General features: G+C 43.3%; 1 protein-coding gene and 1 long non-coding RNA gene across 3 annotated transcripts; both read left to right on the forward strand.

Moving 5' to 3' along the window:
- The first annotated feature begins 1,594 nt into the window (after positions 1–1,594).
- Positions 1,595–5,912, forward strand: LOC107377972 (uncharacterized). Of its 2 annotated transcripts, XM_070544379.1 has the most exons (9): positions 1,595–1,708; positions 1,855–2,178; positions 2,266–2,535; positions 2,630–2,722; positions 2,834–2,920; positions 5,044–5,072; positions 5,268–5,321; positions 5,493–5,552; positions 5,627–5,912. In XM_070544379.1, the coding sequence occupies exons 1-9, from the start codon at positions 1,648–1,650 to the stop codon at positions 5,717–5,719; spliced, it is 1,071 nt and encodes a 356-aa protein (XP_070400480.1). In that variant the 5' UTR covers positions 1,595–1,647; the 3' UTR covers positions 5,720–5,912. The 2 variants fall into 2 exon arrangements, with proteins under 2 accessions (XP_070400480.1, XP_070400483.1); XM_070544382.1 differs by lacking the exon at positions 2,834–2,920.
- Positions 5,913–9,540: 3,628 nt separating this feature from the next.
- Positions 9,541–10,676, forward strand: LOC139062732 (uncharacterized). Its single transcript, XR_011516294.1, has 3 exons — positions 9,541–9,804; positions 9,922–10,176; positions 10,260–10,676. It is a non-coding gene; the product is annotated as an uncharacterized lncRNA (long non-coding RNA).

The following is a 10,676-nucleotide window of genomic DNA, read 5'->3' on the forward strand; positions in this document are numbered from 1 at the left end:
TTTCTTCTCACTATACCATTCTGGATGTTTAACTAAAAAGCATTTTATTGAAGAGACTTTTACCGGCTATTGGTATGTTTTTCTGTTTTAATGGAAGCAATCAAATAAAAAAAGATAATCCAGTGCATTTTGTTTACATCTTGATCTTAAATATATCCAACTATTACACAAACAAGTGTGTGTGTGTGTGTGTGTGTGTGTGTGTGTGTGTGTGTGTGTGTGTGTGCGCGCGCACGCACGCACAAGTATAAACCTTTTATTTTGGGAGCCTTTACTGTATTACAGTATGTTACCGTTTACTCGTATCTTAGTAAAATATGACATGAAAAAGGTAAATTACTGCCCACAAAAACACAGTAACCTCTGACAGCGTTGACTATTTTCAGTAGCAAAAGTGTATGTTTACGGTAAATCACTGGAAAAGGTATTGCAGCATACCTTGAAATGAGCTTACGGTAACATACCATAAACATACAGCACAACACATATTTATTAATCACGGTATAATGTTGCGTTATTGATGTAATTTTCTTGTGAAATATATTACGGTATTTTACTGGCAACACTGCATGCCGGTGAGATACTGGCAACAGCGTTGCCAGTATCTCACCGGCATGCAGTCAGAGGGTTTTTTACAGCAATAAAATATACGGTATAATTCTGGGATCAACACTAAGTGGTAAGTTACCGTTAACCATGCATCACGGTATCATGCTGGCAACAGTGTTGCCAGTTTATTACCGTAAAGTGGATAGGTAAAGTCTAACAGTGTACGATGTAGCCAGAGCTGCCCTGGGGCGCACTGACAGAGTCGAGGCTGCTGAGCACTGGCGCCACTGGTCCCTCCGACCACCACCAGCAGGCGAGGTGGTTTAAGTCTCTTGCCCAAGGACACAACAGCAGCGACAGAATGAGCGGGGCTCGAACCTGCAACCTTCCGATTGCGAGGCGAGCACCTAACTCCTGTGCCACCGTCGCCCCACAGTTACTAAAGAATAAAATGGTTTTCATTCTACTCTAAAATCAGGGAATCAGTTAGCTCAGGACAAAGCGGATCACTTCACATGCTGAGCTGCTCAGAACCGGGTCAGTTCTATTAAAACAGCTCAGAACGGTTCGTGTGGTTATTAAAGGTTTACATCAGATTTCTGTTAGATCATCATTAGAGATGATGTAACAGAAAGTTCCCACAGGAAGTGGGAACATAAAATATGACCAGTTTATGCATGAACTATGGTTTCCTTATGGTGGTGGTGCTTGCTCTACATAACCTCTCTAAGTACCTGTAGGTACCTCATGAGTACCCAACTGTACTACATACTACTACTATACTACCTTTGATGTTTAATCATTTCTTTTTGGTGTGCTGAATAAAACAAACTCAGGAAGACAGAATTTCTGAGAAAATTATAAACAATTGTCTTCATTAACTTCGTCATTTCACACCTTCTGGGTTTAAAAGGAACCAAAGATAGAAACGTAATCATGCCTCAATGTTTGTTTCACATGCACGCCAGCGACGAGAAGCATGAGTCATGATGAAGGAACCGTACAAGTTACAGGATGTAGATTCAGCTGCTGGGTGAAATCTGACGCGTTTCAGAGTTAAACAGGAAGTGAAGAGAGACGACGGAGCAGAGAGGAGCCATGGAGGAACCTGGATGGATTCAGATGTTTCTGCTCCTCACGATGCTGCTGCAGCTTCCAGGTGAGGAGTTCAGATGTTAGAGGTGATTAGTGTTCATGGAGATGGTGGCTGTTGTTTCACTGGCAGCAAACATGATGTTGGGTTAGGAAATAAACATTTTTTATCAATTTTCTGAAGGAAGGTCCAAATGTCTCTGATTCTCTCAGGAGTCGTTAGTGGAGATCTTTTCTACACCATCAGAGCTGGAGATGACATCGCTTTGTCTTGTGAAAATGTGATTAAAGATCACAGAAACTGTAACACCACCACCTGGGGCTACGGTAAACGAGGAAGAACAACACAAGAGCTGGTTGCTCTCGGCCAGGTTAAATACAGCAGATCAGACCCACTGAGTCTAGCAGGAAACTGTTCTCTGGTTCTGAGGAACATCTCAGCTGAGGATGCTGGTTCATACTTCTGCAGTCAGTATGAAAGAGAAGGAGGACATCAATTACATCCTGATGCTCCTGTTTACCTCTCTGTTGTTACCCGTGAGTGTTCACACACATTTATCACAACAAAATGATCACAAATATAAATATAATCATGTTTACTTTTCTCTCTCCATCCGTCCTCAGTGAGAGAACAAACAGAGCAGAACAAGGTGACGTTCACCTGCTCTGTGTCGCCGTACGATGAATGCAGACATAAAGTGAAGTGGTTGTTTACGGGTAACGATGTGGAGAAAGATCATCCTGGTATAAAGACATCATCTCCATCTTACTGCTCTGCTGCTGTGACCTTTCACACCTCCACCTACGTTTACTCATCAAGGTTTAAGTTATTCAAATGTGAAGTAGAGACAGAAAACAAACAGCAGTTTTTTACCTTCAGCTCTGGTCCAACAGGTGAGAAACCACAACAACCTGGTTTCAGAGATCTAGAAGTCAAATGTTTCACTGATGGTAAAAAAAACAACTTATGATTTATTTTTCTCCTCAGGCAACAATCCTCCAACAAAAACATCAATGGTTACATCAGGACGGAAAACCAACACGACGGACTCTGCAGGTGGAAGCGGAGCTGCAGACCGAGGTAGAAAATCATTTTAGTGTTTTACTCTCAGAATTTTATGCACAGAAAGTTTATTATTTATTTAATTACACGCAGCCTATATTCACATCCATGATGTTGATATCTTGGCAGATTTATTGTGGTTGTACATCTTTGTGGCTCTGGTCCTGCTGGCGCTGATAATTACTGCTGTAGCGTTGTTCGTCAAGAGAAGAAAAGGTGAGGGACTAAACTTGTTCATCCTCCACGTCTCCCAGAGAGGAAGTGAAGTCTGAGACTTTGGAGCTCAAGTCACTGAGAGGGTCAGGAAACTTCTGGGCTGCTCTGCAATATTGCGTGGACATCAGGGGCAGTCCCACTGGATTGGCAGACCGGGTTGGTGGTCCCCCTGTATAAAAAGAGGGACCCCCAGGGTGTTTTCTAACTGGAGGGGGATCACACTCCTGCACCTGCCTGGTAAGGTCTATTCAGGGGTTCTGGAGAGGAGGGTCTGTCGGATTGTCAACCGTGGATTCAGTAGAAGCAATGTGGTTCCCGTCAGCAGCTGGAATGAGAATCAACTCCTCTAAATCTGAGACCATGGTCTTGAGTCGGAAAAGGGTACAATGCCTTCCCCGGGTCAGGGATGAGGCTCTGCCTCAAGTGGAGGAGTTAAAGTATCTCTGGGTCTTGTTCACGAGTGAGGGAAAAATGGATTGGTGTTGTGCAGAGGTGGAAAGAGTACTAAAAATTCCTACTTAAGTACGAGTACCAATACTTTGATAATTCTTTACTCAAGTACAAGTAAAAGTACTTGCCTAAATTTTTACTCAAGTAAAAGTAAAAAGTATCGTAAACAAAATGTACTCAAAGTAAAAGTTACTTTGTTACATTTTTCTCAGCGTAAGGATGGCTACATCTAACTAGTGCTAAATCACAATGCCAGTTCACAATTCGCTCGTGTGTGCGTGCACACACACACACACACACGCACGCATGCACACACACACTGCAGCATGTTAGAGTCATTTGAATGACTAATTTAACTACACTGAACTGCTTTTGTAATAATTTAATCTCTTATTCTGGAGTAAAATAAAGAAACAAGCTAAATCATCACATATCTGTGGCATCAAGGAGCATCTTCTGAGTTCAAACACAGGGATGGAGCACAATGTTTACACCTGAACAGTATCAGGATGTTTTATCTCACAGAGGCCTGCAGGTCTTATGATTTATGAGCAAAGTGCTGAGAATCCACTTGTTATGAGCGCTAAACGTTATTTAGTCGCTGCCGTGTGGAGCGGTAGGGAAACACAATTCAAACACGGAACCGAGTCCGGCTACCGAACCGAGCAGAATTCTGATGATGTCACACCGGTGCGTGAAGGTGCTGGTTCCAACCCACAGGAGAGGAGGTAAACAGCGAGTTGAGGGACTGAACTGATGTCTTTGAGCAAAAGTGTACACCCACACCCCCACGGTTTAGACGCGGAGCTCATGCAGGTGTCTCTTTCCGTTCCGACACTGCTACACGTAATATTTGTAATTTATTAAGCCTACAATTTATTTTTACTCCGTAACGGATATGATTTAAAATGTAGCGAATTACAATTCTTTTTTAAAAACTTACTCAAGTAAAAGTATAAGTACAGCTTTTAAAAACGACTTAAAAGTATAAATATACAAAAAAGCTACTCAATTACAGTAACGTGAGTAAATGTAATTTGTTACTTTCCACCTCTGGTGCTGCATCTGCAGTGATGTGGGCGTTGTACCGGTCTGCCGTGGTGGAGAGAGAGCTGAGTCAGAAGGCGAAGCTCTCGATTTACCGGTCGATCTACGTTCCTACCCTCACCTATGGTCATGAGCTTTGGGTAGTGACCGAAAGAACGAGATCACGGATACAAGCTTAGAGATAGGGTGAGAAGCTCGGTCATCCGGGAGGGGCTCGGAGTAGATCTGCTGCTCCTCCACATCAAGAGAAGCCAGTGGAGGTGGCTCGGCCATCTGGTCAGGAAGCCTCCTGGACGCCTCCCTGGTGAGGTTTTCTGGGCACGTCCAACCAGGAGGAGACCTAAAGGAAGACCCAGGACACTCTGGAGGGACTATGTGTCTCACCTGGCCAGGGAACGCCTTGGGATTCCCCCGTAGGAGCTGGTCCAAGTGGCTGGGGAGAGGGAAGTCTGGACCTCTCTGCTTAGGCTGCTTCCCCTGCGACTCAACCCCGGATAAGTGGAGGAAAATGGATGGATAGATGGATTAAACTTTAATTATAATTCACAGTATAATAAATCTGTGCTTTCCTTCTGCAGAAGCTTCTGTCACCAACGTGTATTTTTGTGTTCATTTTCTCATTTTAGGGACGCAAATGCAGCAAAATTCCAACTACGTGAGTTTGGACATTTTCCCTTAAATTCGGTTTCAGACCATTGTGTGCTGCTAAAGCGGAGAAAAAATGAGGCCCAGATAATTTTTTCTTGGCTTTTGAAGCAAACTTGATCGCAAATGAAAATAATTTGACCACGTTCTGAAAAATCTTCTGCTTTAACTGAATAAATCCTAATCTGACTGAATGTGTCTCCAGAACATGACCTCTGACCCTGCAGCTCCGCCTCCTGCAGAAACCAGACAAAAAAAGGTAAAAATGCAACATCTTTTCTTCACACGAAGCCCACTTTAGAATTCTGTAGAAGACGAGTCAGGTGTTGCATCAGACTAAAGAAGGAAGCCTGAGCTGAAAAACGGGAAGTCAGAGCTGAAACACCCTGAGACGTAAAACCAGCTGGTTGCAGAATCTGTTTGTGTTCAGGGTGAAGCTGAGGAGGGGCTTTCCTACGCCTCCATCAGCTACACCCAGAAACCCACCAGGGTGAGCTAATCCACTGGTTAGAAATGACCTGACGGTTTCTGTGGAGGTCACGCATGATCTTCTGTTTGCTGCAGGTTAAAGGTGAATATGATGGATCCACCGTGACCTACAGCACGCTGAAAGCTGCACCTGCTGATCCCCACAGCCTCTACACCTCCATCGAGTGACCAACGACACCAGAGAGAGGGTCACGGCTTATGCATGCACTGTAAAAAACACGCATGATGGCTGTTCATGCACACTTTCATAAACTAACTTTAATAAGAGAGTGGAAAAGTTTTAATTTAGCACAAATTGTAGGAAAGTGTTTATTTGTGTACTGTAACCACGCTTCTGGGTAATAAAACTCGTTATTGCAAAGCCTGATGTGTCATTTTTTACTCTGAGGTCCAACTTGTGAGGATCGTGCATCAGCACGAGGCTCACACGTGTTGGTCTTTACACAAGTCTCCTGTTTTCTCTTGTGCTGTGGCTCTAGAGCTGCCAGGTGTGTTCCAGGTGTGCAGCTGACACCTGAGTCACAGCTCATGGACAGCTGGGCTGGGCTGGAAATGAAACGGCAACATTTCTAACTAAAAAAAAAAAAGCTTTGTTGTCGGGAAAGAGTTTATTCCACCAACACAAGTAAAAAGACAAACATCTGAGTGTTTATTCCTCGGTGAATGAAAGTAAAGCTTCTGACCCAAACAGGACATCAGGACCACTAACTACACGGCAGCACTGTTCATGCAGCACGTTTCACACACACACAGGTGATTCAGTGAGCTTTCCAACAGCGCGGGCGTGAAAATCAGTGTGACAGCACAATTAAAACACATTAGTTTCAGATTTAAGAATCAAAAAGGCGAAGCTGAAGGGTGAGCAGTTACAGAGCAGAAGGTGCAGCATGAGAAATATCCATTCAAAGGCTGATGAATACATGAATGTTTTCAGTGTTGATGTAAAAGTTTCTAGAGTAGAGGCACATCTGAGGTCATGAGGAAATGGCCTGTATTTGATACAGCGCCTTCTAGAGTCCTGGAACCCCCCAAGGCGCTTTACAACACAATCAGTCATTCATCCATTCACACACACAGTCACACACTGGTGGGGATGAGCTACGATGTAGCCACAGCTGCCCTGGGGCGCACTGACAGAGGCGAGGCTGCCGAGCACTGGCACCACCGGTCCCTCCGACCACCACCAGCAGGCGAGGTGGGTTAAGTGTCTTGCCCAAGGACACAACAGCAGCGACTGAGCGGGGCTCGAACCTGCAACCTTCCGATTACGGGGCGAGCACTTAACTCCTGTGCCACCGTCACCCAAGGAAGCTGATTCCATCTGTAAGTAGCATAGTAGCTAAAAGCAGCTTCACCCTGTTAGTTTCTGACCCGGTGTCGGTACAGGATCTGCTCGGGTGCAAAATCGGCTCGGGGTCCGTCGACTGCCGATGACGTCTAAGTTGTTGATTGGCTGAACATGAACCTTACGGAATTATGTAATCACGTTACGTTGTTATCACGTTACGTTGGTCCAGGCAAATTTTTCTGTTGGAAAGATGGACAACTTTTCCAAAGAATTCCATCATTACCTCTTTGAAAATACACTTTTAGCATAGAGCTGCATGTATATTAGGGCTGAACGATAAACTGCTTGTGCAATTAAATTGCGATGTGACTAAAGGAAATTTTCTAATCGCAAAGGCTGCAATTTGGCAGCGAGTGGTGAGCGCAATGCTAATATACATGGAAAAACCTATAGGAATGCTAATGCTAATATCACAGATTACATTCTTACAAATTATGAATTAGCAATGTTTCAAATGATTACATTTGGAGTCAAATAGAAAGTAAAACTACCATCAATCAAATAAATACAGACAGGTATTTTAGTAAAGCCAGAAAACGTTTAACTCCAGAGTTTTGGCTAGCAGCTATGAGCGTAACTGAACTACGCATGGACAAGACGTCAAAAACTCTAAACACAAACTACTTCTATAAACGGGACACACTTCTTTCCTGCAAATACAATTTCACAGGTGTTGTAATACCTATGATTCTTCAAGGGATGTGCTCAAAGAGGAGTTCAACATTATGAATACAATATAGTGTTTTATTTTACAAATACCATTATAAACACAAACTTACGTCTTAAGAAACATTATTTTAATAACGAAACTGCTAAATTCTTTCCAACAGTATAGATGTGTAGTGTATTTTGGCCGAGTGGGTTTGCCGTACTTTGACGTCATCGGCAGTCGAAGGACCCCGAGCCGATCTTGCACCCAAGCAGATCTTGTACCGACACCGGTTCTACCAGCCGACCACTTCCTAAGGACCTCAGAGCCCTGCTGGGTGTAGATACCTGAAGGAGACCCGATGTGTATTCTGGCCCCATGCCACTGAGTGATTTATAAACTAGGAGAAGTAGTTTGAAATGGATTCTGTAGTTTACTGGTAACCAGTGTGAGGATCTAAAAACAGGAGTGATGTGTTCGGTCCTCTGGGTTCTTGCTGAGACTCTAGCAGCAGCGTTCTGGAGGAGCTGCGGTTGCTTCACAGATCTTTTGGGAGCATTACTGCTGACCCGCCTGTACAGATAAAAGTAAAACATGAAACTGGCTTTTCAATAATATCAGTTTTATTAACCAGAAGCGATCACGCTGTAGATGTGTGACATAATGTAATTAACAGTTACTAAAGAATAAAATGGTTTTCATTCTACTCTAAAATCAGGGAATCGGTTAGCTCAGGACAAAGCGGATCACTTTACATGCTGAGCTGCTCAGAACCGGGTCAGTTCTATTAAAACAGCTCAGAACGGTTCATGTGGTTATTAAAGGTTTACATCAGATTTCTGTTAAATCATCATTAGAGATGATGTAACACAAAGTTCCCACAGGAAGTGGGAACATAAAATATGACCAGTTTATGCATGAACTATGGTTTCCTTATGGTGGTGGTGCTTGCTCTACATAACCTCTCTAAGTACCTGTAGGTACCTCATGAGTACCCAACTGTACTACATACTACTACTATACTACCTTTGATGTTTAATCATTTCTTTTTGGTGTGTTGAATAAAACAAACTCAGGAAGACAGAATTTCTGAGAAAATTATAAATAATTGTCTTTATTAACGTCGTCATTTCACACCTTCTGGGTTTAAAAGGAACCAAAGATAGAATCGTAATCATGCCTCAATGTTTCCGTTTCACATGAACGCCAGCGACGAGAAGCATGAGTCATGATGAAGGAACCGTACAAGTTATAGGATGTAGATTCAGCTGCTGGAGACAATCTGACGCGTTTCAGAGTTAAACAGGAAGTGGAGAGAGACGACGGAGCAGAGGAGCCATGGAGGAACCTGGATGGATTCAGATGTTTCTGCTCCTCACGATGCTGCTGCAGCTTCCAGGTGAGGAGTTCAGATGTTAGAGATGATTAGTGTTCATGGAGATGGTGGCTGTTCTTTCACTGGCAGCAAACATGATGTTGGGTTAGGAAATAAACATTTTTTATCAATTTTCTGAAGGAAGGTCCAAATGTCTCTGATTCTCTCAGGAGTCGTTAGTGGAGATCTTTTCTACACCACCAGAGCTGGAGATGACGTCACTTTGTCTTGTGAAAATGTGATTAAAGATCACAGAAACTGTGACACCACCACCTGGGGCTACGGTAAACCAGGAAGAACAACACAAGAGCTGGTTACTCTTGGCCAGGTTACATACAGCAGATCAGACCCACTGAGTCTAGCAGGAAACTGTTCTCTGGTTCTGAGGAACATCTCAGCTGAGGATGCTGGTTCATACTTCTGCAGTCAGTATGATGCTGGTTTATACTTCTGCAGTCAGTATGAAAGAGAAGGAGGTGGTGCATCACGTCGTGATGCTCCTGTTTACCGCTCTGTTGTTACCCGTGAGTGTTCACACACACGTTTCACAACAAAACGATCACAAATATAAATTTAATCATGTTTACTTTTCTCTCTCCATCCGTCCTCAGTGAGAGAACAAACAGAGCAGAACAAGGTGACGTTCACCTGCTCTGTGTCGCCGTACGATGAATGCAGACATGAAGTGAAGTGGTTGTTTAGGGGTAACGATGTGGAGAAAGATCATCCTGATGTAAATACATCATCTCCATCTTCCTGCTCTGCTGCTGTGACCTTTCCGACCTCCAACTACGTTTACTCATCAAGGTTTAAGTTATTCAAATGTGAAGTAGAGACAGAAAACAAACAGCAGCTTTTTACCTTCAGCTCTGGTCCAACAGGTGAGAAACCACAACAACCTGGTTTCAGAGATCTAGAAGTCAAATGTTTCACTGATGATAAAAAACAACTTATGATTTATTTTTGTCCTCCAACAACAACATCAATGGTTACATCAGGAGGGAAAACCGACACGACGGAGTCTGCAGGTGGATCTCCACCAACACCTGGACCCAGCTGCACAGCAGGTGAACCCACGACACGGTCCAGGATGCTGCAGGAGGACGCTGATCCGTTTGACACGTTTTCTGACGGTTTCTCCTGTTTAACATCACAAATCTGATCAGTCTGGCTCAGGTTCCTGATTGGTTCTGTGGGTTTAGCCGCGCTGACAGCAGGTGTCGTCGTCACCAGCAGACGGACCAGAGCTAAAGGTGAGATGTTCTCGTCTAAACATGAACGTCTACTGAGAGGAGAGGAATTACATCAGCACTCAAGGTTTCTTTTTGTTTTTTAGGGAGGAAAACGCAGACGCACTCAGGCATGGTGAGTCTAGATTTATCATCAAAGTGTTAAAAAAAATATGATCATAAAAGTCAAAACTCTGCTGCTTTCTTTACCGTCAGACCTTTAGATCCTGCTGAGAAATAATAAAGTTTACCTGTTTTGGTCAAATCTAGAAAATAGCATTCTCTCCTGGAGCATGTGAGCTTTTTCCTCCTCCATGATCTCTTGAACTATGATTATCAATGACTCTCAGCATCCGTTTTACTCAAAATCTGTAGAATTTTTCATGTTTTAGACTTTTTGTGTTTGATGGTTGGTCAGCCATGGCAGCCATCTTGAATTTTGACTCCAAAGGTGATTTAATTGTAAACATAATTAATGTTTTTGTATAATTTCATCATAATCCATCTAGTGGTTGAAAAGACAA

The sequence above is a fragment of the Nothobranchius furzeri genome, chromosome 2, assembly GCF_043380555.1.
Source record: "Nothobranchius furzeri strain GRZ-AD chromosome 2, NfurGRZ-RIMD1, whole genome shotgun sequence".
NCBI classification, from domain to species: Eukaryota; Metazoa; Chordata; class Actinopteri; order Cyprinodontiformes; family Nothobranchiidae; genus Nothobranchius; species Nothobranchius furzeri.

Coding starts and splice junctions, on each gene's coding strand:
- LOC107377972 (XM_070544379.1), top strand. CDS start 1,648: ATGGAGGAACCTGGATGGATTCAGATGTTTCTGCTCCTCACGATGCTG. Junction 1,709..1,854: donor GATGCTGCTGCAGCTTCCAG/GTGAGGAGTTCA, acceptor TGATTCTCTCAG/GAGTCGTTAGTGGAGATCTT. Junction 2,536..2,629: donor CTTCAGCTCTGGTCCAACAG/GTGAGAAACCAC, acceptor TTTTCTCCTCAG/GCAACAATCCTCCAACAAAA.